This window comes from Aureobasidium pullulans, assembly GCF_000721785.1.
Source record: "Aureobasidium pullulans EXF-150 unplaced genomic scaffold scaffold_5, whole genome shotgun sequence".
NCBI lineage: Eukaryota > Fungi > Ascomycota > Dothideomycetes > Dothideales > Saccotheciaceae > Aureobasidium > Aureobasidium pullulans.
In genome coordinates, this window is record NW_021941025.1 from 1,104,150 (window position 1) to 1,127,526 (window position 23,377).

At 50.5% G+C, this 23,377-nt stretch overlaps 10 protein-coding genes across 10 annotated transcripts; 5 read left to right on the forward strand and 5 right to left on the reverse strand.

The window, feature by feature from the left end:
* Positions 1 to 897: 897 nt before the first annotated feature.
* Positions 898 to 2,192, reverse strand: M438DRAFT_269511 (Mo25-like protein; the record flags this gene model as incomplete). The annotated part of the gene is made up of 3 exons (XM_029900330.1): positions 898 to 1,386; positions 1,440 to 1,909; positions 1,973 to 2,192. 3 exons carry the CDS (start codon positions 2,190 to 2,192, stop codon positions 898 to 900), a joined length of 1,179 nt encoding a protein of 392 aa, XP_029762841.1.
* A 570-nt stretch (positions 2,193 to 2,762) lies between these two features.
* M438DRAFT_315348 (kinase-like protein) lies at positions 2,763 to 4,335 on the reverse strand (the record flags this gene model as incomplete). The annotated part of the gene is made up of 5 exons (XM_029902651.1): positions 2,763 to 2,934; positions 2,982 to 3,137; positions 3,190 to 4,053; positions 4,123 to 4,221; positions 4,282 to 4,335. The coding sequence occupies 5 exons, from the start codon at positions 4,333 to 4,335 to the stop codon at positions 2,899 to 2,901; spliced, it is 1,209 nt and encodes a 402-aa protein (XP_029762842.1). The 3' UTR covers positions 2,763 to 2,898.
* A 418-nt stretch (positions 4,336 to 4,753) lies between these two features.
* Positions 4,754 to 6,326, forward strand: M438DRAFT_269784 (uncharacterized protein; the record flags this gene model as incomplete). The annotated part of the gene is made up of 3 exons (XM_029900344.1): positions 4,754 to 5,150; positions 5,204 to 5,703; positions 5,754 to 6,326. 3 exons carry the CDS (start codon positions 4,754 to 4,756, stop codon positions 6,324 to 6,326), a joined length of 1,470 nt encoding a protein of 489 aa, XP_029762843.1.
* Positions 6,327 to 6,416: 90 nt separating this feature from the next.
* M438DRAFT_390322 (uncharacterized protein) lies at positions 6,417 to 8,404 on the reverse strand (the record flags this gene model as incomplete). The annotated part of the gene is made up of 3 exons (XM_029909052.1): positions 7,814 to 8,404; positions 7,694 to 7,781; positions 6,417 to 7,466 (listed from the first exon to the last, which is right to left on the reverse strand). Exons 1-3 carry the CDS (start codon positions 8,071 to 8,073, stop codon positions 6,417 to 6,419), a joined length of 1,398 nt encoding a protein of 465 aa, XP_029762844.1. The 5' UTR covers positions 8,074 to 8,404.
* On the forward strand, positions 8,385 to 8,831 carry M438DRAFT_253800 (uncharacterized protein; the record flags this gene model as incomplete). The annotated part of the gene is made up of 1 exon (XM_029899682.1): positions 8,385 to 8,831. A coding segment is annotated over one exon (447 nt), but the record flags the coding sequence as incomplete, so codon positions are not given.
* An 806-nt stretch (positions 8,832 to 9,637) lies between these two features.
* On the forward strand, positions 9,638 to 10,790 carry M438DRAFT_180429 (DUF292-domain-containing protein). The gene is made up of 2 exons (XM_029899184.1): positions 9,638 to 9,849; positions 9,912 to 10,790. The coding sequence occupies exons 1-2, from the start codon at positions 9,826 to 9,828 to the stop codon at positions 10,761 to 10,763; spliced, it is 876 nt and encodes a 291-aa protein (XP_029762846.1). The 5' UTR covers positions 9,638 to 9,825; the 3' UTR covers positions 10,764 to 10,790.
* Positions 10,791 to 12,856: 2,066 nt separating this feature from the next.
* Positions 12,857 to 13,707, forward strand: M438DRAFT_353766 (uncharacterized protein; the record flags this gene model as incomplete). Its single annotated transcript, XM_029906904.1, has 4 exons — positions 12,857 to 12,892; positions 12,951 to 13,137; positions 13,167 to 13,614; positions 13,704 to 13,707. The coding sequence occupies 4 exons, from the start codon at positions 12,857 to 12,859 to the stop codon at positions 13,705 to 13,707; spliced, it is 675 nt and encodes a 224-aa protein (XP_029762847.1).
* A 137-nt stretch (positions 13,708 to 13,844) lies between these two features.
* M438DRAFT_353767 (mitotic spindle assembly checkpoint protein-like protein MAD1) lies at positions 13,845 to 16,042 on the reverse strand (the record flags this gene model as incomplete). The annotated part of the gene is made up of 2 exons (XM_029906905.1): positions 13,845 to 15,865; positions 15,925 to 16,042. The coding sequence occupies 2 exons, from the start codon at positions 16,040 to 16,042 to the stop codon at positions 13,845 to 13,847; spliced, it is 2,139 nt and encodes a 712-aa protein (XP_029762848.1).
* A 1,063-nt stretch (positions 16,043 to 17,105) lies between these two features.
* M438DRAFT_269061 (uncharacterized protein) lies at positions 17,106 to 17,847 on the reverse strand (the record flags this gene model as incomplete). The annotated part of the gene is made up of 2 exons (XM_029900304.1): positions 17,106 to 17,720; positions 17,776 to 17,847. The coding sequence occupies 2 exons, from the start codon at positions 17,845 to 17,847 to the stop codon at positions 17,106 to 17,108; spliced, it is 687 nt and encodes a 228-aa protein (XP_029762849.1).
* A 2,786-nt stretch (positions 17,848 to 20,633) lies between these two features.
* M438DRAFT_293358 (concanavalin A-like lectin/glucanase) lies at positions 20,634 to 21,576 on the forward strand (the record flags this gene model as incomplete). Its single annotated transcript, XM_029901814.1, has 3 exons — positions 20,634 to 21,338; positions 21,395 to 21,420; positions 21,474 to 21,576. Coding segments are annotated over 3 exons (834 nt in total), but the record flags the coding sequence as incomplete, so codon positions are not given.
* Between the last annotated feature and the right edge of the window lie 1,801 nt (positions 21,577 to 23,377).

The following is a 23,377-nucleotide window of genomic DNA, read 5'->3' on the forward strand; positions in this document are numbered from 1 at the left end:
CGCTATGATGTAGCCGAGCCGTCTGATCTACGTGCTCGGACTTTTGTATATCTAGCACGTCGCCGAGCGAGAAGATATGAAACTCACGCTCCGAGAGCTTCTTAGGACGTCCTACGTAAGGAAATAACTTTTGGTAGTCGCGTATATCGCTTGATCAAATAGTCGAAGCGACGGAGGACTTCGGAACGCTCGATAACGTCGAAACAGGCCTATACAGATTGCCGATCTTATGGGCGATTGCGAAGGCCGCGCGCGAGATCAGGTAATACTCCTAGTTACGGCGACCGTTGTATAAGATCATTCAGAGAGGCACGACCATATTGACGTTATCATGGTATGAAGAAGGGAAGGGGTGGTCGCGTTAAGAGGGTGAAGACGCCGGGCCGCACGAAGACTTCTGACCGGGAACTGTAAAGATTCGACCCTTAGCCTCTTAAAACACCGCTTAAGTAGTGAATGCTACTACAGATAAGGATGATTTTACGGAGGAACCTTTCCAAGAACAAAGAATAAAACCTTCTGGCCATGTAGTAACGCCTTCGCCGAGGGTTAAAGAAAAGTCGCTCGTCAGAAATCAACGACTTGGAGAACTCCTCTTGCCAGATCCATATGCCACCCTGCCTTTACGCCATAAAAATGCAACTTTGTCGGCTCGTGTATGTGTTGTGTCCGACAGATCTTGTACGCCCAACGCCTTTCTCTTCATCCCTCAGCCCGACCTTCTTGAGATTGCAGAGCGAACGAGGGTGACTCTTCTTGCCGAAAGCCTCATTTGGCCAACTCCCTGCGCGCCAGTCTCTTAGCGGTGGCAGCTTCGAGTTTGCGTCTAAACTCCATATTTGCAATGCTTCTTTCTATTTCCCGGTGTTTGCTCCGCGACAGTTCGGCATCGAGACCCTATCTCGATGTTTCCTGACTCGCGGTTCTCTGTTGCTGACTGGGCGTCTGAGGCAACAGTTTGATTTGCTTGATGAGATAGCTCTTTTCATCCGAGAACTGATCGTCTTCAGTGCGGTCGGCCAAGAAGTTTGGCAGGAAGTCCAGCAGGCGTTGACGATTCATGGTCAATAGACGCTTGACATCGGCGGACTTGTTGGGGTTTGCGGCGAAGATCTTGAAGACGTGGAAGGCCTCGTACTGAACCATCTTGCGATCATCCTTCAACTGCCACATGATGAGTTTGAGATTGTCGCCGGACTCGACATAACGAGTCATTATTTCGTAGAATTGGCGGTCTAGAAGGACTTCACCAAGCAATTTTATCGATTGGCGCTTAGTAACGTAGCTTTCTGACTTGATGAGGATGTTGTTGTACTTGTCGAAGAAGAGGTCGAAGTTGGTATCGATGTACTTGGAGACCATGGGCTTGTGTCTAACCAGGATTTGCTGCAAATCACAATCAGTATCTCGCCGTTACAGAGAGTATATGATCTACGAACGCGGAAGGTATCGAAAGCATCAGTGCTAACTTCGAACAAGCTCTTGTCGATCCAGTCAAAGAACTTCCAAAAGACACCCTGCCCTGAGGCTGGTTGGTCTGTGTCGATGCTGCCGAGATCTAGGGGTTGGCCGTGTAGGCTGGGCTCGTCGTAAAGAATCAGGGCAGTGACAGCGTCGTGCTTCAGAGCCTCTTTCAAGATGCCTCCGCACGGCATAGCACTCTCGCGACGATCATAGCCATTGCAAAGTGCGATGATGACTTCGGGGCGGGTTGTGATGATGTATTGGAGGGCGATTGGTTGGTCCTCTCCTGGCTGCTTGTATCGCAAGACAGTTGAGATGATGGTCTGTGTGTCTTTGCGCGACTCAAAGGGTAGACGATGGATGTTTTCGGCGAGGACTCGTAGGAGGTCTTCGGTAACGAGGAGGTTCACAAGCTGGAAGACCTGGTCGGGGCTGACGTCGAGTTCTGTGCGCAGTCATTAGTCGCCTTGTGCTTGTACATTGTTCTTCCGCCGCCAGGAATGCTTACCGGGTGTGCCTTGGAGGATGACTTTCATTTGGCCAAGATTCCGTGCCACTTCTTCCTCGATCTGACCGTCGTCAGCCCAGTCCAGTTCGCTCGGGTCGTAGTGGTCGGATACCTTTTGTGAAGGCTTGTCCTCAGCGATTAGCTTCAGCATCAACTCTTTGGTAGACCGGGTCAACTCCTGGTTGGTCCTGGCCTTGCTACGAGCAAATAAGAACGCCATGCTGCCTGTTTCCAGATATGCGCTGCTCTGTTGGTACGTCTCGAATGATGGCGGGGTAGTTGTAGAGGGCCACTTTAACGCCGATCAAACACCAAAACCTGTCTATCAAAATATCAAAGCGAGCAAGGGAAGAAGGAAACTGAAAAGAAGAATGCGGTAAGAAGGGATTGCAAACAAGTCGTCACCGCTCTATGTGTTTACCGTTCGAGATTGACTTTCTAATAAACACCGTCACTCCGAGAAATCTGGGGAATCGGGATGCCGCCTGACATGCTTGGCATCATCCTCGTTTCATGTGATGCTGGAATTGTCGAATAAAATTACTTTAGCTACCAAAATTTCCTTAGAGTCAGGCGCTTGCTTCTATGTGCCCGTCATCGTACATTGGCAAGGCCAGCATCCGACTCTTTGTTGCGTGGCATCATTTCTGGACTCCTTTGGTAAATGTCATGGAAAAAGGGGAAGTTGGAATCAGGCTACCCATATCTTGCACGGACAATGGAAGAGTCACTCGAGACAACATGATAGCTAGAATTCTGGACGTAAATTACTTGTTCTTGTTCCACGAAGGGTCAGAAAGGGAGCACACGATCAAGGCCGTTTTAAAGCTGGTATGGAGGGAATCGGCTTCGTGCAACAGAATATTGACGATAGGTCCAAAGTTCAAGGAGATTATGTCTCGGGTATGCGAAGCCGGGTGTGGAAACTAGGCCTTTGAAGCGAAGAAGCTTTGCTCCCGCCACTATCAGAAGTTAGTCGTGATTGCTAATCATGGAAAGAGCGACATACCTCGTTGGCTTTCATCCTGTTACCACTTTCATAGACAACTAGTTTCTGGACCAGTTCGATTGCATCAGATGGACAGCCAGGCAAGACGCCTGCCCAGAGTTGTGGTGGGTATTCTACGAAAGCCATCTTGCCCCAGTCTGGTAAAGTTTTGGCCTCCTGCATTACATCAGTATTCGATCAGCTTCGGGGCAAGACCTGAAAGGCTTACAGGCCAGATTTTGAGATCTGGAGTTCCCAGTGTTGAGAATATACTCTTGATCAAAGCAAGATCACTTCCAAGATCACCGGAATCGAACAAGGTCTGAGAACCCAGGCTTACCACTTGAGCAGCCACGCAACCAGCCGCCCACATGTCAAGGCTCGAATCGTACCATTGTTTACCAAACAGGAGCTCTGGAGGTCGATAGCTCGTTGTACCTACATCCATGATTTTCTTGTCTGCTGGTTCAGAAGAAGGATCATCGGCCGACCATGCGATGCCAAAATCCGAGATGTAGACTGGACCGGATGTACTCCTGAGCAGGATATTCGAAGGCTTGATATCGCGATGGATTATCCCACAACTGTGGATGTACTCAAGGCCTTGCATCAACTGCGACAGAATAGAGTTCTGGTGGGCTGGTTGGGGCGATCCCTTTCTGAGTTGATCGTCAAGGGTATATTGCATGAACGGAAATGCTAGAACGAGTCGACCACCAGATTGCTGGAAGCTCTCCAAGAGTTCTATCACGAACTCATGGCGAGCTCGGTCCAGCAACCGCACCTCACGCACAGAGTCGTGAGGTGGCTCCATGGCAGATGGATTGGTGACTTTGAGAGCAACCAGGCAAGGATATTTCTCGAACCCTCCCGTCTTTATAGTAACACCACAGCCATCGTGAGCCACAGCCTTGTAGACCTCGGAGAATAAGCCATCGTTGTGATGCACCGCGTTCGTATAGCGGCCAAGTGATATGCCCCCAGTCGGGAGTACTGGAAATTCGTCTTCGTCTGGTCCAGCAGGTTGATTGTCCACGCTCGAGTTTGATGCAAATCCTCTGATTGCAGTGTCAATACGAGAATGATAATCTTGCTACAAGCGAAAAAAAACATCAGAAACACAAGTGGAAAGTGAAAAGGGGCAAGCGGTACATTTAATTACCAGGTTATCTGAGCTGTCAAAAGCGGTTTGCTCTATACTTGTAGCTTCGATCTGAGCATCGTTCGCTGATGAATCTGGACGAGCCAGCACCAAAGCGGCCTGACTGAACGTTGGTCAGCAGAGATAATTTAGATAGCCAGAGCATGACCGGAGCGTGACTTGCACTCTTGAAATGGCATCAAATCGGTCTAAAAATGACAAGTTGGGAGGCATGGCTGGCGGATTGGAGGAGCCGACAGCGTAACTATGATATTATCTATTGAAAATGGCTGGTGGTGGACTGTTTCGGAAAGAGCAATCGGGCAAGTGGGCCTCTGGTGCACAGCCCTTTTTGAGTTTGCGGGGATCATGATGTCGTTCAGCCGGCGGCGAGTTCAGCAAGCAGGCGGCAGCTGAGTCGCTCTCGCCGCGGGAGGATGAGACTTGACCTGAGACCTCCCTTCTGATCTTCTGAGCAGGCAGACTTTGCTTTCCATTCCGAACCCGCAGTATCGTTAGACTCGAAAAGACGGTCTGAAGCAGACGGCGACCGAACAAAGACGGCGCTTTCTCTCGCAGCCTCTTCCACCGCCGCTTATCTCTCCGGCCTTTACAACCTCGCCGTGTGGCCAGCCTGCATTTTCGCGACACGATGCGCATCACCCATTTGCCGTTCCTCGCTGTCGCGCTCTCCGCTCCCACCGTCCTTGCTGCCGATGGATTCTTGTCAGGTCCCAAAACCGAACTTGCCGCCAATGGACTAGAGATTGTGACTGCCAACCCCAAGACATGCAAACGCCCCACCAAGTCCGGAGACAACATCAGCGTCCACTACCGCGGGACCTTACAGGCCGACAACACTAAATTCGATGCATCATATGACCGAGGAGTACCTTTCAGCTTCAAACTTGGTGCTGGGGAGGTGATAAAAGGATGGGATCAGGGTTTGCTAAGCATGTGTGTTGGTGAAAAAAGGAAGTTGGTCATTCCTCCCGAGCTGGCATACGGTCACCGAAATTTGGGTGTCATCCCTCCGGATAGCACCTTGAGTATGTCACACGAACTAGACTGCCGATTTACCCCAATACTGACAAGCTTCAAGTCTTTGAAACAGAACTCATCCAGATAGCCGGCGTGCCCACCGAGGCTGAGGAGCCTAAACCTAGACCAGAGGAGTTTCTTCCTCCTCCACCAATCCCCGAGGACGATTTCCCTCCGCCGCCTCCATCCGGTAGTGGATCTGAGAAAGGACCCAAGGGCATGATGGAAGCACAAGACGGTGAATGCAAGCTTCTTGGACCATTCGCCCTTATCGTACAGGCCGCACTGGGCGCGCTCGCGCTATTGTCTCTCGTTTTCAAGCGCTGGAGAGAGCGTCCAAGACGTCCGCTCAAGATCTGGTTCTTCGATGTGTCGAAACAGGTTGCTGGTACCTTCTTGCTTCATCTCGCCAACTTGGGCATGTCCATGTTCTCGTCTGGCAAATTTGATATGGCCAGCACAAAACCGGAAGACCTTTCAGCAAGTGTATCTTCTGTGACTGCAGATGATGGCAAGATGCCGAACCCTTGTTCATTCTATCTTTTGAATCTGGCCATTGACGTAAGCAGAACACCAGCTTAAACTCCAATCTTGTACTGACATTCTCACAGACTACCATTGGTATTCCTGTTCTCGTCATCTTCCTACGTGTTCTACACAGTCTTTTCTTGAAGACTCCCATGGCGAACCCACCCGAGTCTATCAAGTCGGGCTACTATGGCGCTCCGCCACGTGCTACCTGGTGGCTCAAGCAATCTATCATCTACTTCATCGGATTGTTTGGTATGAAACTTTTCGTCTTCCTGCTCTTCGCAATGCTCCCATGGCTGCCTTGGGTTGGCGATTGGGCTCTGCGCTGGACTGAAGGCAATGAAGCTCTTCAGATTGCATTCGTCATGTTCATCTTCCCTGTGGCGATGAATGGAATTCAATACTACATCATCGACAGTTTCATCAAGGGCAAGGAGTCAGACAGAGAAGGGTTCCAGGCTGTTCCTACAGAGGATGATGAAGAGCGTCACAGAGACAGTGATGATGTGGAAGACGAAGACACTTCCAAGAGAAGGGATAGGGTCAGCACTGCTGAGCATGTAGCCGAAGCCAACCCCACTGCAGTGCCTTCTTACGATCACGAGTCTGATGCAGAAGGTTCGAGCCAGGGAAGCTCAGGTCGCAGGAAGTAGGTTTCTCGCACTTTACGCATTTCTAAATAGTATGAGGTTACGACCAAAGCAACAGTCATCTGCCCGTCAGAATTGGTTTCTAGATTTTGCTCAAGCTGGACTTCTTGATCTTTGGTGACGTGACCGACGTGATGAGTAGTGCGAAGAACCATGTTTGCGATCCCTGCTTCGACTCCTGCTTCTGTGCTTGTGTTTGTGCTGTCTGTCGGATTCTTTCGTATCCGGACGACTGCCTCTTTCTGCTTTAATCCGACGGCTCTCTCGTGTCGGCGCATCGAGGGAGAAGCCTTCAAGACTGTCTACACTTCGACTCCTTGCTCTGTGCTGATGTTTGTGTCGACGCTCTTTCCGCTTTCGCCTCTCCTCCTTCTCGGCCTGCTCCAATTCCCTGAGCTCTCGTTCCTTCTGTGCCTTCCATTTCTCCTTGTCCGTCTCGGCCTGTCTCAACTGTGTTTGTGCTTTGCGCATAAATGCCATGGGGTCATTCGAACTCATCCTTGTTTGCTCTCTGTTTTTACGACTCGTGTCCTCGTTCCCCCAGACGTCTTTGCTGGGTTGCGGGATTTCGGATTCTTGTTTGTTGGAGGAAACATACCATGGTGCTGAAGACAATGACTGCTTGAACCCAGCGGCGTTTGAGAATCGCATGGTAAATTGATCTTCAAACTCGCGCGCTTTCTTCGCCTTGTCCGCTTCTGCTTCGACATTGCGTGAGTTGGCTAGTACGGCACGCTCATTGGGCGCTGCGAAGAGCTGAATGTGGCCAGCGTGATCTGTTATAGACACATCGGCGTCATCTTTCTTCTTCTCGCTTTGACTCATACTCTCACGAGCAGCAGCTCCAGCGGCGGCGTCTTCTCTGGCTATACGCATGTCCCTATCCGTGTCATCTTCGCCTCTCAAACGCCTTCGTTTGCGATCTTGTCCATGACCATCATCTCGGCGCCGCCTGGCAGTACCTTTTTCCGGTTGAGGCGACTGAGATGAGATGGGTGGAGGAGCTTCGCCTCGTAGGATGGCAGTGCGACGAGCAGCATCTTCCTCCTGCATGCGGCGTTCTGCTTCTTCCTCTCTGGCTTGGGCAGCTGCCTCATTTTGACGCACACGGTCGACATTGTCTTTGTTGTAGACGTTCCAACTCTTCTTTCCCAATAAATGTAAGACCATAACTCCAGTGAGGGGTCAAGATATTGAGTGTGAGGCAGGTATCTGTGTAGAGTAGGGTTCAGTCACCGTTGTCACGTTGTGTCAAAAGAAGAACGCCGTGCTTTTTCGTGGCTTGACGTGTGAGCAAAACGGCAGAAAGATGCGAGCGACGAATCAAAGATGGGCGGGATCCCTTCCGTTGGATGATGATCAGTGCAGACCCACTTAGCAACGGTTCGGCCAGTACGGCTCGAAATGCCCGGGATGACTCGCTTTAGAGGACCCCGACGATGGGCGCAACCCAGCGAACTGGTGATGCTAAGAGCAAACGACTTGCATACGCGAATCCTGCAAGCGTCTGCTTCTTTCCGTCGCGGTGGAACCTGGTGCAACTGTCATGTGTTTTTCCCTCGCTCTCTACTGCCAACTCCCGTCTTGTCTCTCTTGACATCTGTTGTCCTTTGCTCTTTGCGCCGGTCCAGGGAATAACTGCGGAGCTCTCGGCCATCATCAACGACTCGACGCGCCAATTGGCAACGGCTACAGAGAGGATACGACCACCCGCGTCGTCGCACCTTCCTTCAGCGGCCGCCCCAGCCATTTTTCTTGAACCAGTGCCCACTCAAGGCACGCTGTGCCCTTCGCTGGGATCCAGCAAGCGATCCGCTTAATTGCAGGGGGCTCGGACACCTCGCAATCTCATCATACTTTTTTTCCTCTTTCCCAAGAACAAGAGACTGAGACAGACAAGATTCGCTCTCTCGACATATCACTTGATTTCACCGTGCTTCCTCCCACCTTTCATCGTCTTCGAGATCTATAACAGCCGACTTCATCTATCGTCCCGCACCAAATCGCGTCACCCGTACCCTGTCAAGGCTCGAGCACCGTCTGACACGTAAATCGCACGTCATGCCAACATATCTAATACACGGATTTCGCTGGCCGCGACCACTCGTCCGCATCCACATCATTCTCCAAAACCTCGACGATGCAGCGGCGGAATGGCTCATCGCGCCTGCGACGACAGAGACACTGCTCGACAACTTCAGCGAGCTATGGCCCCAGACCATGGCTAACCTGCCCAATCTTCGTTTCGTAGAACAGTACGACCCAACCGACGAGTCTCCAACCGCCTGCTCGCAACCGTACGCCTACATTGCTGATATCTGTCACGAGGTCAAACTAGGCATCGAGGTGGACGAGGTTAGAGGAAAGGGCTTGGGTGACGAGCAATGGGGTGCATTGATGGAACTGAGAGACAAACTTGCAGCGGACGAGAAGGTTGGCTGGTTCGTGGTCGTATGCGGGGATGAAGATCGATTGGATACTGGACCTGACACGGACGAAGAGGAAGAGGAGGGCTATGCGACCAACACGACCGCTCCCGTCGAACTCCCAGTACGCGAGGCTGTGCGCAACAGACCGATGGCATCAAAAGAAGGCGGATACAATGGAGCGACACCTGAAACGACTTATACCAACTACAGCGATACCACAAGCTCAAGGCGTAGCCGGCACAGCAGAAATAGCAGCGATGTAGGCTTCAGCACGAGTGAGAAGTACACAAATTCGAAGAGACTAACACAGTCGCAGCGCACACCTACTGTCACGACAGCACCAACAGCCAGTCCCAGCCTGGAATCCCCACGTGAGAAGAGAGGATTGCGGAAGATGTTCAGTATGGTCAGGCAGAAGAGCATGTCTAGTCTTCGCAGCAAGAAGAGGTGAGAGGGGCGTTCTCCCAGAGTTGAGTAGGTGATACTGACAGTTGTGACAGCTCGAGAAGTCTTCGCGAATCAGCAACTCGTAACGACTCAGGATCAGCACCACCTGTACCACCAGTACCACCCATGCCTCAATCACCGATGCGGCAATAGCGAAATAGCGAAGGCTGTACCAATGATATGCGACATGTGAAACGTTTTACTTGAGTGAGGGGAACTTGGTCCCTCACTATCGGAGTTAATTGTTGTTCTACTTGGAAGAGTGTTTGGGCGATTGTGTAAGATTCATCAGCTGGACATGGCTCTATGGCAAGTGGGGTTATCTAAAAGGAATATTGGAGCAGCAATTGCGCAGGTATTGACAGTACTATATAGGCTTATACACGACAGTATATCACAGCAGACAAGCAAGCGAACACAAGACATGACGATGATTGAATTGATAGGCAGAATAGAGTTGAGATCAAGGTGGACCGAAAACGGAAGGTAAAGGCGAGAACGGAGGTGCTGGCCGCGAACCCCGCAGACGTCAGCTGCTCTGGGGGGTCTCGGTTCAATGCATACCAGCTCGAGCACTCTTGCATTGTGACCTATCAAAAGACAATCTGTCAAACCAACCCGCCATCATGGCGCCAGCATCTTCCCTAGTTGTATGCACCTTCCCGTCTCAAACCCCCGTACAAATGCAATCGACTGACTCCCCACACCACAGAACAAGCTCAAAGTGCAGCTCAAGCTGTCAATCTCGCGCCTCCGCATGGTACAGCAAAAGGACACTGCAATCGCCAAACAACAACGCCGCGCCATGGCCCAACTCCTCGAACAAGCCAAAGACGAATCCGCCCGCATCCGCGTCGAAAACATCATCCGCAGCGACCTCACCACCGAGCTCCTCGAGATCCTAGAACTGTATTGCGAATTGCTGCTCGCTCGCGCCGGCTTGCTGGAAGCCAAAGAATGCGATGCCGGCTTGGAAGAGGCGGTCAAGAGTATCATATTCGCGGCACCCAGGACCGATGTCAAAGAGTTGCATAATGTGAGGGCGTTGCTGGCTGAGAAGTTTGGCAAGGAGTTTGTGCTCGATGCGACGGAGAATAGAGATGACAAGGTTGCTAAGAGGGTGGTTGATCGGTTGAGGGTTGAGCCGCCAAAGACGGAGTTGGTCGAGGCCTATCTGTCGACCATCGCGGACGCATACAATATCGACTGGCCCAAGGGTCGATTGGCTGCTAGGGAAGCCGCTGCCAATGGAAATGACGAGGATGAGGACGATTATGATCCTAGTGGTGGACAGAAGGTGCCGGCTTATGAGGCTTCGGAAGAGACGGAATCGCTGGCTCATGCTACGCCCCCTCGCAACTTGGGTATGAAGAGTCCGGTCAGCGTGGTGCCGCCGAGTCCATCTACCGACAACGTCTCTCCACGTATCAAGTTACCAGGACCTCCAGATCTCAAACCCTCAGCCAAGATGGTAAAAGCCAACAAACCCGATACAAGCGGTCCTGGAGGCAAGATCCCTGATGTCAACGAGTTGGCAGCCAGGTTCGCTCAATTGAAGAGGTAGCGCCCTTCTTGCTTCTCGATATAGAGTCCGCGTAGGTCTGTCACAGCTGAGACCTAGTTTACTAATATCATTTGTTTCCGATTCCCCCATGTATGCTCTTCTTCACTCTTACTACACAGTTCCCGCGTTCTCACCATCCCCAAAGAAGCGGCAGACAACAAGTCGACCGCAAAGACAAGGACAAGAGGAGAGTAGTCGTCGATCTGCGATCTCGTGATGGAGAGTTGCTGCGCTCTTTTGACATTGTCGATCTCCTTAATCGCACTTCCAAACGGCAGTACGATGGCCCCTGAGACAATCGTCGACCGTACCCAAAGCACGTGCATCTCGGCTTCGCAACAAAGGGCTTCGAATTAATCATGAATGACTGCAGCAATCTACAACAAGCAGGCTTCGAGATCAGCTCTGGTGAGACGATCTACACTGGCCTGGTTGCTGCGCATTGGTGCCCAGGTGAACTTTACCAATATCGTCAAGGCTTCTGGCACGCTGTGCAGTCACTGCACATCTGCTTGGTACTCTATGTACTTAGGTGACCATTTGGGGTTGTCTGCAATAGCGATAATGCAAGAGATATGATATAGGCAATGGCTGGGACGAGAATTCACAAGTGATATGTAAATGACGATCAAATCGTTTTAGTCATGTGAGCTGATCTTCTCCAGGTCGTTCACATGGTCTTTTCGACACTGATCGAAAGGAAGAGTTTTCCAAGTCAATCACACCAAGACCAAAAGTCTCGGCACTTGAGCTAGTAAGGAGACACACCCATGCGTCAGCTGCGGATTGATAGGACTATCTGGACAACACGCAAGTGTGACGATGAATTGATCCTCCTCACATCCGCCAGCTTTCATATCTCGGACACGTTTTGCTTCTGTCTAACATTTCTCATGATGAAAGATGGCTGGGGTTTGGTCGTCCCTGAGGATATGTACCCAAGGTCAAGAAGGTCGAGATCAAAAACATCGAGGTCAAGAATATCAAGGCCATCATTTGCGACGATACAGGCTCCCAAACCCACGGTTCAAAAAGGCCAGCATCCTAGCATCACAAATTCGAGCTTGGGTTATCATGAATCAGTGCAGCAACTTTACGAAAAACCATGATTGAGATTTTGCAACATCGAACGATTTTCAGGGACCTGATCGATGGAGGTCTCTTGGAGTTTGGTTAAGATTTTACATTGCAAGGACTGGATTGTGAGTTATGAGTGGTTTATTCCTGGTCTCACATTCGCGTTTGTTTTATTCTTGTCTGACCGAAGATGGAACGAGAGTAGAGCTTGGAAGGCACCACTGTCAAGCAAGGGATAAGGGGCCAGCGTTGTCGTCAACCCAACAGCACTGTGGATCTTGCAAAGCAATGACGAACCGAGCTTCTACATGCTGCTCTGATATCCACACATGAGCAGCCTTTCACGGAGGCGGTCATCAAAGCCAGCGTGTGTTTCATTGTCTGATGTCAATTTCTGATACCGCCGCTAAACCTTTGTTTGAGATCCTGAATCCGGACAGCCCCTTGACATTCCCCAATGAAAGTCTTCTTTGCCTTCACGGCAGGTCAGATCGTCGAGTCTAGAGATGAAGTGCAGCCAACCATCTGGTGAGCTCCTTGTGACTTTGTCCAGATCTTCAAGCACACCACTCACACCACATGCAGACTATCATCAGCAAAACCATCAAATCACAACACCATCCACATAACCACTGACCAACATCACATTGAAGGATCTCCTCCCCAAAACTCAACCCCTTCAACAACCGGAAAGCCTTTTCTCAACCATGAACCCCATCACAGACACACGAATACGAGACTGCGATATCTGTCTAACATCCCACCCCTCCATGGAACTCCTCCAATGGAACTGCGGCTCCTGCTTCTGGTGTTTCGATTGCATATCCTCCGGCATAACCTCCGCACCTTTAAAATCAGATTGGCCGCAGATATGGTGCGGTCATTCCATCCCCCTCCCCATTCCTCTGTTGGTTATTCTCTTGCGCTCTAGACATCATATCGATGAAGCTATTTATCAAGAATGGGATGGCAAGTTGAGGGAGTGGGAAATGATTATATGTCCTTATTGTTTTCGAATGACGTATCCGAAGTTTGTGGAGGGCGAGGTGGTGGTTTGTAAAGGTTGTGGATTGCGCATTTGTGTCGAGTGTGAGAAATTGGCACATCCAGGTCTTTGTATACGCACCTCGAAAGAAGACCTCCAAGCGCTGGAACAGGAAGCAGCAGCCACATGTCCTTCCTGCAAACTCGTCGCCGTTCGAACGGGAGAAAAATGCCAACACATCACCTGCCCCAACCCTTGCGGTCAAAACTACTGCTCCCAATGCTCAAGGGATTGGAAAGAATGTAACGGATTGTGCAAGATAACCACTGCTGATGTCCTAGACAAAGCGGCAGGCAGCTCAAGTCAAAACGTCATCAAGACATTACTGCTTAATCTCAAGCGTGATGTCGAGTTGGAAATGCGACTGTTGGAGCAACATAAGAAGGCGAAAAAGAAAGTGGCTGTTCTCAAGGAAGATTGCGATTCTTTTCTGTCCATCATCAAGCAAGCGTTGGAGGATGATGCAATCACTCATGCGAGAGTTGCAGAGATCAAAGAGTCGGTTGAGAAATTCTTGGAACCGTTGAAAATGGCACGAGGGGTTGAGGTCTTGGAGGAAGAAGAAGAAGTCGTATACCGTAAAAACTGGAGGAAGCGTGGTCCTTCTCCCGATCCTCCGTTTGCGGCGATCAAAAAGACCAAGACTGTGGCTGTGGCTGAGGAAGAGGAGGAAGACGCAGAGAAAGATTCGGATGATCTTGATCTGGAAAAAAGCTTGACAGCTGCTCTGTCAGAGGGGCAAGACGAGGATGACCATATTCATGACGACGAAGAGGAAGATATTGAGATCCTTGTTGGCGGCGACGAATATGGAGAAGGTGATGAAGATGAGGATGAGGATGAAGAATATGGGAATGACTGGGACGATGATCAAATAGAGGAGGATTGGCCCAACTACTAAGCAGCCATGCACAGGGTTGTAGGGAAGCAGATAGTATATATTGCTCATAGAAGTATTTCTATATCTCCGCAGCTCTCGTGGTCTTGTCGTAAAACTCCAGCGTGCATGCAGCCAGGAAACAAGGAATCTCCTTGCGACCATCGACCCAGAACTCGATAAGCGGACGAATCTCATTCGCAAACACACTCTCAGTGCCACCTGATACCTTCATGGTACCCTTCTCACCATCGAATAAGATTGAATTTTCTTCTTCTTCGCCATCCTTGTTGATAGAGGTAGGATACAGGATCGATGTGACCTTGAAGCGTCCATTAGGTTGGAAGACCACTTTCCAGCCTAGCGTTGCTGCCACGGCTTCTGCGAACTCGAGGAACTTGGCAGACCAGATTGACTTGAGGCGTAATTGCTTTTTGTCGCGTTGGGCGATCGCGGCTTCAAGCTCGCTCATCTGAAGTCGTGCGTGGTCGAGTGTGCTGATAGGAACCACTTTCGTTGCGCCATTGGGTCGACCTTCGAGCTGCTCGAGCAAAGCGGCATTTTCCTCCTTTAATGTTCTGAGGGTTGTCATTTTGATGGCTTCGGCTTGTGCTGTTGGATTGTCGCGCAGCTCTAGCACTCGTGTTCGTGATGACTCGCGCAGAGCGTTGAGTTGACTTGTCTTTGCCTTGAGCTCGGTCTCGATGGTCGAGTAGCGAGTTTGCAGTGCTGTCAAATCGTCCTGGAGTGTGCGTGTCTTACGGCGCATTTCGCCTAATCGCTCGTCTGACTCTTCTTCGTGAGGTCGCTTCAGAGATTGTGTTGGCGCAGCAGGAGTACTGCTCTCCAGTTGCTTCATCTCAGCAGACAAGGCCTCGACTTCTGAACGGTATTGATCGATGAGGGCTTCAAGCTCTTGAGTACGCTTGTTCTCCTCTTGATTGGCCTTCTCCGGCTGGAACTCGTTCTCTTCGGCTTCGAAAGCCTTCATCTGAGCTCGTAGATATTCGACCTCCTTGATGGCTAGATTCTTTTGACGTTCGAGACGTGCGCGAGCTTTTGCGTCGATAGGGGCGGCAGTGCTTGATGTAGTACCAGCACCTTTCAACTTCTCGATCTCTGCACGAAGTTGAACCTTCTCATCTTCCAGCGTCTTGATGTTAGCATCGCGCACGGTGAGTTCGGGTTGTATCGCGCCCAGCTTCTCGATAAGAGTGAATCTCTCCATGCGCTCATTGACAAATGCCTTGGCCATGTCCTCGGGTGAGTCGAAAGTCATCTCTTCCCTGCCAGCAGCCTCGCTCTCCAGGTAACTCGTCCAACTGCGCCTCTCATCCTCCAGGATTTGCTTTTGCAATTGTGCCTCTGCAAGCTCTTTGCGCAAGTCTTCCATAGCACGGACTTTCTGTTCTAGAGCTCGCTTCTCTTCTTGAACAATCTCGACGCTCTTGTGGGTCTTGCGTAGTTGTTTCAGCTCAGCAGATTGGTCCCTGTTTGTAGATTCCAGTCTCTTGATGTGAGCGACCTGCTCTGAAAGCTCACGCTTGATAATGCCCAGAGTTTCCGAATCACCAGTTTGGGCTTTCAGGCGGAGGATTTCATTCTCAAGGTCACCGGTTTCTGATTCGCGTTGCGAGAGACGCTGTTGTGTGGATTGCAGAGCTGAGACCTTGGACTCTAGGTCTCTCTGTGCTTCTTCAAATGATGCCTGGAGGGCGCTATGTCTGGCTTCGATATCATTGAGGCCATGCTTATGTTCTCTTTCGGCGGATGATAGACGCGATTCGGCATCTTCAAGGTCTTCTCTCAGGCTCTGGTTGTCGTCCTGCAGTGTGCGAATCTTGCGTTCCAGCTGGATCTTCTCGTTGGTGTGTCTATTCTCAATGTCGTTGACTTCGCGTGTCAATTGGTCCAGCTTTTTAGCGCTTTGTTGTGCGGTCGACTCTGCAGCCTGGGCTCTCTTGAAGTCGCGCTCGGCGCGCTGCTCGGCATCGCGGATCTCGCTGGCTTGTTGGAGCGCCGTAAGCTCCTTCTCCTGTTTCAATGAGTCGAGCTCATATTGTAGTGTGTTGAGCTGTGCTCGTAATGACTCATTGGCGATGTCTGGACGATTCCGTCAGTTTCGTGGTTGCGTGTTGGCGTTGGCGCATTGCAACACTCACCAGGGCGTGCGACGGTCGCGGTCGATTGACGAAACGTCTCGCGCAAAGGCTGTCGCGCCGGCGATCGCTCTTCTCCAGTAAAAAAGTCGAAACTCGGTTGGATTGCGTTTCTCGCCATCACGGCATCTTTGTTGGTGTATAACTACTCGTACCATTCATGTCAATCGGTAACAATCAACAAAGCCGATGTGAGCTTTCGGTCCGTGTCACATGTCAATCACCATCGACTTTCCGCTTGCAGCGACCATATCTCATGCTCTCTCGAACTATCTCTTTCACCTCCGGCTGCTGACGATATATAGATATGTAAGTGGTTTCAATGACTGTCACTTCCGATATCTTGTGCTGTATCGAAGGGGTAACCCTGTCTGATGTGACGGCCGCTGTCCGGGACACCCTGCTCCCACTTTCACAGGTTCATATATCCATCAACATTCTCTGATATGATCTGTAAAACCTGAGACACTATCTCCGGTACTATATTGATCTACAGTAGTTGTTGATTTGTGCCATGTCTGCTGTGGGGCCAATCCTCTGCATTATCACGGCATACTTCCAGAGCGACCTGAGGTTCACTTATTCAAGAACTATATTCACACTTTACCCTTTGGAGACTACACGATGAGCGTGTGTCATGAGCTTAGAAGACGCGGTATCTTGCAGCTGTTGACTATAGCTTGCACTCATCAATATCAGTCGCCAATCGCTTGGTTATCTCCAACTTGATTCCATTCCGGGTTGCTGCGACTGCTATCCTTGAAGCAGGAGCAGGAGCAGGAGAAAGCGGGGCTGCGTCTCACCAATCGCTAGCTCTTGCATACTGCATGCGTCTTCGAAGCGAAAGCAGGTCAGGATACTCTTGTAGTGACGGTTGTGGTCCCAAGGAAACATGCTCGTTGTATCGATCGCCAGAAAACACAAATCATACAATGGATCAAGCCTTCACATTTTAGAAGCTTCTATGGACGATACAGTACATACACAAGGGCGAAACAATTAAGAAAAAGCAATGTAAGAGGGAGGACCGTGGAAGCCCAGTAAGTTTCGAGCGGCGTGAACAGCATCAAGTCGTTGAGGTCTCGTCCTCCTGCTGAACGCCATCATAGGTCCAGGGGTATTCGTGGTGAGGTTCGGGAAGACTGAAAAGGGTATCAGAAAAAGAGCTCGTCGTCGGGAAGTGATCAGTATCCTGACTTTTCCTGAGCCTTTTCAGCGTATGTCTCCTTCTTCTCGTTGGCTTCGTTGGCCTTCTGCTTGGCTTGCTCTCCGTAAGCGCTGGCCTTGTTGTACAGGCTGTTGAGTAGCGAGTTGCTCTTCTGCTTGGCCTCTTCAGACTTGGGTCCGAACCAGTCAGCAAGAAGGTTGACACTATCAGCGGCGATCTTGAGTTGGGTCGAGATGATGGCCAGGAAGCTCGTGCTCAAGCCGTTGCCACGGTTGTTGCGAGATGCAGTCCTGTTGTACTGGTCTTCGTAGGTGTTCATGACGTATGTACGACCCTCTCCAGCGACTCTGAAGGGGAAGAATGCATAGTTCACGACCGTGTCCTTGATGGTGATGGTGTCTTCTCTGACGATGGGGAAACGTGTGTCGACCTGCTCCAGTCCCTTGTCGGCCAGACTGTCGGCCTTGGCCACGTACGGTGCGGCATATGAGTAAGGAGTTCTCAGGTAGGGCATGACGGGCTTTCCAAGCTTGGTGTAGGCGGTTTCGGCAATGTCAAGAGACTTGGCTCCGTAGGGGTTGCTGAGGAATGTCTCGACGCTGTCATTGACGACGGGGTATGACTTCAAGTGCTGGGACTGATCAGCATGTATACGGTATGCAGGAGACGCATCTCAAGCAACATACCGAGAAGAATTGTGAGTGAGGCTTGTCGCCGTTAGTGACGGGGCTCGACATGTCGCTTTCTGCGTGAGGCATTGGATCTTTGCTGATGAGTAGTGGTTAGAATAGGGATTTCAGGTAGTACACAAGAGTTGATGCAGCTTGGAAGACAACAAGCAGAAAGACTTCTGAATGTCACTCATTCGGAAAGGTAAAATACTCACTCTGTAGATAGTATCTTTTAGAAGTGTCGACGGTCAATGGCTGTTTCCTGAGAAGCTGGCAGAATGGGATAAAAAGTCAAGGAGGATCAGAAGCTGGAGGAAAAGTCAAGGTGAGATGATCAAGAGGAACAGGCATGGCGGTGGTGTTATCTCAAGCTAATAGCTCCGCTACAGCTGCAGTGTTCCTTCTTCACAAGCAACGATGTCACTTTCCCCATTCCCTGGATTTGCTGTCGGTTGCACCGCTTGGCGGCATGTGAATTTCACATGTGATTCAACGACTTCTTTCACCACTCAACCACCCTCCTCCCTCCATCCCCGCGGTTCGACCAACCGATTCCATCTCGCGAGTACGACGCTGCCTGTCGTGGCATGTTTGACAGCTACCCCCGCCGCCTCGTAAATGTCAGGTACTGCACTGCACATGCGCGCTTTTCTCTTCTGCACCCCTGTTCGCCGACCTGCCTCCATTCCTTCGAGATAGCAACCGTAGGGCAGACCTTCTGATGGCGACATATGATTCGCCTTTGTCTCCTCATATGGTGCTGGTTTAATTCGCGTATCTGGCTTCGGCACCGTTATCGACTCCTTCTCAGCACTTTCCATCAAGCATGTGAATACCAAATGCTACCAACTCGCCGTCTCCCCGGGTGTATTATACCGACGAGAGATTACAAGCATCCCCAGCGTTACTTGCTGTTGACAATTTGCCGGATCATCGACCGCCTACGGGGATGCTGGGATATCCAGATCCGTAGGTCTGTCAGTGACACGGCCGGGTTTACAGTCTTGACGATTGTGCCACTCTTGTTCATCAGTCAAGAGTTTCAAGCTGTATCGAATGACCTCGAGAACTGCACCTGCCCGCTGGCCGGTTTCTACAACATCGCTTCCAAGGCATTTGATATGAATTTCTGCGACCTTTCATCATGGCGATGTATGCTATGACGAAAATAAATTGTGCACGTCTTGTTGGGACACCAGCCAGTAGTTAGACTCGGCTTATTGAGATCTAAGTCCCGCGCCGTATAGTTGGCATATGAGACTCGACATTCGGTGCCGCATCACGACACGTCCCTCAAAACCAGGGGTATGGATCTACTTGAGCACAAGTGGATGTTCGCTGTCGCAGGCTTACCTGCCCGGGGCAAGGAAGCCGTGCCAATAGAGACTGGACTTCTCAACCATGCGAGTGACAGTGCGACATTGCGCCGCCATATTATGCAGCTATATTACTCAGTTGCTCATGTCAATTGCTTTCAAAGACTAGTGTCAGTAGCATACTCCCTCTGGCCGAGTAGGAGCAAGATCGCACCGAGACGCGATAGCGTCTTTGTGACCCTGGCCGTGCTTGTCTTCCTCCGAAGCTTCCATGGGCCATCACGCTCAGTCATGTTCGACGTTTACTTCTGATTCAGACTTGTCAAGCACTGTATCCACTCTGCGATCAAAAGTCTTCCAAAGTGAGACTGATTATTGAGAAATACTGTTTTGGACTAGGTAGTCTCCCGATTCGAAGGGTGGCTTTTCTGTGAGCGCACTTGCCATGACTTGGCAACGGATCCGGCCGAGAGTCTGTCTGGCATGTCAACAACCTCACCTTCTCCTGTACAATAATTTTCCTGCAGGCTAGCCGTCGTCCTTTCTGATGACACAATCAAGCATGGTCCGCACCGTTTTAACGTTGTCATCTTGGATAGCTCTTCTTTTCTGGCCGCATCCGGCTTCTGGCTTTGAGATCTGTAGACCAGCGAGTCGTGCGGCAGTCTCTGGGCCAATCTAGAGTTGTTTCGTCAACGACCCCAAACGGCTGCTGAACATCTGAAATATACACGGAGATGTAGCTGCGATCTTTGTCACTGCATAATCGCGATGTAAACGGAAGGCGTCTCGGCGTCTCATTTCAACCTCATATCACAACTCCTCGATTCTCTGCTCGAGACATCTCGAAGCTACCTCTCCATTTCTAAGGCTGAAACAGCGAGTGAACAGTAACGTCTAATAACTCAATTCAGTACCGACAACAGCCTGCCTAGACCAAGCCCCATACCTACATGTGGTCGGCAATGGGTTGAAATGCGGAGGACAAGATTTCAAGTAGGCACGATAAGTCCTAAATCGTCGCTGGCCGGCTTGTAGCATGGGACTATCATACCAAGCATCCAACGTTGTCAACGGCATTCTGCCTGCCCAAAGGAGCCGGCACTTGACCACGCGACATTGTAGTACCCACCAGACAACAAGCAATCTACATACAGCTGCAGTCGAGATGCAGGTTGATGTACCTGGTAGCTACAGCTTGACTGCACTGTGTCTGGCAGGTCCGATTTGCAATCGCATCCACCACGTAGCTTTTACTGGACTCTGACCATGAATCGCACCTAACGTCTACAGCATCTTGTTACTCCGTCAGTTTCGCCGTTGTAGCTTCGACGGTAACAGTTGCGCAACTGGAAAAGCGAGCCTCCACAATATAACCTATTGGAAGGGATGGGCCTGGATTCTACAGTCTTGAGGATATAAACCACCGCTGCCATCTTAAAGTCAATCCATCATCATCAGTTCAATCTCAATCTTTAATACAACAACCCGACTCCGGATACACTCATTCGATCTCTACTTCACAGTCTTTCTCTAATACACCATCACTCATTCAAAATGGTTGCTCTCAAGAGCACCGCTCTCAACATGATGGCCATCGGTGCCATGGCTGCTGTCGCCAATGCCGATCAGTCGCTTGAGAAGCGCTACACTTCATCCTCTTCTGGATCTCTCGTCAAGGGCGGCTGCTACTACAGCGTCCCCAATGTTGGTCTTTTCACCACTAGAATGACCTACTCTTGGGACAACGCCTTCACTCTGGCTGCCACCGGTGTCGGTGTGGTCCAGGACCTTGTTTCCTCCCTCTACACTGTCGGTGCCGGCAACTCTCCCCTTCCCCGCCGCTTCGACCTGGTCAACATTGGTGTCTCGCTCCTTGACCCCTCCATCACTCTGACCGTCCCCGGTGGTCAGACCAAGGGTCCTATCTCTTCTGCTCAGATTACCACTGCTTACGATGACATCCTTTACGGTTCCGTCCGTACCGTCGCCAAGATCTCCAGCGTTCCTGGTACTACCCACGGTTTCTCTTTCTACGCCAACGACACTCAGGAGATTGATTTCGCCTTCTTGACCACCAGTTCTGGTGTTGCTCACTTGACCAACGAGCAGGTCTCTGCCGATAGCCCTGCCACATCCTACCAAGTCTCGGCTCCTAGCGATGCCACTTCAGCCTACCACGAGTACCGTGTTGACTGGCTTCCTGGAAAGGCCATGTTCTACATCGACTCTAAGCTGGTGCAAACCATCACTGGCAACGTGGTAAGTACATTCTACATCATGTCATCAAGGGTTTGAAGCTAATACTAAAAATTCAGCCCACAAGCCCTGGCTTCTGGTTGTGGTAAGTACCTCGCTGTTCTTTCAGTGCTCTTCAATCACTAACAATCATTTCAGGAACAACTGGTCCAACGGCAACGCCTGGGCTCAAGGTCCTCCCGCCAAGGATAATGTCCTCAAGATCCGCAGCATCGACGGCTACTTCAACCGCACCAGCGTCCTCCAGACCTACGCCGCCACTCCCTTCGGCTGCAACATCTAAGCTATTCAGTCTTAGGATGAAGAAATGGAATATCAGGAGACGGCGACGATGAAGCTCAAGGCTTCATCAACAAAAACCATACAACATTGCATTGGGATTTGGTGTTTATCATTCTCTACTATTACTACTACTTACATGTTTCTTATGTTTACTCTACACACTGCTCTAGCTAGCTCAACTACTGTATAATGGCTAAAATCAATTATCTCGCTCACGAACATTTTGCTCTTTGTTTTGGGTGTGAATTGAACAATGATGGATGAATGAACAGGATGTGATCTTGACAAATACTGCCATTTGGCACGATTGTAAGAATAGGGGACAACTGGAAAACATGGCATCAATTATGAAGTACTACATACTGGCATCAAGACTTTGGCAGCTTTCGCTCATGATGAGCTATCTCGGATGCACTCGCACATTATCTCCGCGTCGCCGTCGTCTACTGTCTCCAGGGAGACCAGAGTAAGCATATCGAAGCTTACTTGGTCTCTGTCGCATATCGACTCAACGTCCTCCCCATGTGCGAAGTTTTGTCACATCGACTCTCATGCCGCAGCGACCATTGTTAGAACTACCTATCGAAATGCACAGTGCGATTGAGCAAGAGCACTTCGTCTGATGGTTTTGAAGCTCTCCCATTAGAACTAGCCCTACTCCTGAAAGCTTGCGCGATGCAGCAGTCGCAACCGAGCCGCCAACCTGCTTGCTCGAGTCACCCTTCTTGACGACGACATATCCTGGGCAGGTCTCGTCGTCTCCAGTGGTCAAGCCCGGATGGACGTAGCTCCTGTGGTACCTCATACCACAAATCTCGCACTCCTTGGACCCAGTGCCATGAGTCCACTTGTTGTGCTTGTTGAGAATGGCCTTATCATCGAAGACCTTTCCACATCTCGATTCTGGACATTGCAGAGTTCTTTTCTTGTCGTGACGGTATGCATCAGACTTTTCGGACATGCAGTCCTCGCGCTCATGCTCACGCGCATGTGCATGTCTGGCTTGGGTGAACGGCAGGAAACAAGCCCTGCATAAGAACTTGCCAGTTTTGTGTTGGGCTTCGTGAAGTTCAAGCTTCTTCGTACCTGCGACGACAGCGTTGTAGGAGCATCTACCATCAGCACATAGCAGTGACTTGTACGTACGATTGTGAACCTCGAGATGCTGGACGAGCTTTTCTCGAGACGAGATCCCCTGGGATGGTTTCGAGAACTCACAATCGAGATGCGGGCATAGGTAATCGTTCGCGCGAGCAGAATCTCGTGCTCTTTGAATTTAACACTGATTGGCGAGGTTGGAAGCCTCCTTTTTTCTCTTTCCTCATTTTCGCTAAGCAATTGCTACTCGACCCTCCCCGTGTGCTGAACTTTGTCACGTCTAGCCATCTCACAGCCACGCCTAGGGCCGTTTGGACTGTAGAATTGCACAACGTTTTTGCGATTAATACAGCCCTCCACTGAGAGTGTAACAAGCAGTAACTCTCTACGAGCGGCCGGATCGATGTTGAAAACATTGTGCATTTCTACAGTCCAAACGGCCCTAAGCGTGGCTGTGAGATGGCTAGACGTGACAGATTTTAGCACACGGGGAGGCTATAGATAACGATGTGATTGCTAAGGTGCTTGTCCAGGGTCTCTTGCGATGCTCAAGATTCTTCTCCCCTTTTACACCTCTAGCTAGAACGCGTGGTTAAGAGTGTCTACGAAACCATTTGAAAACACTCTATAGTTGCAAAGGCTTGGGCAGTGTCGATACCCTT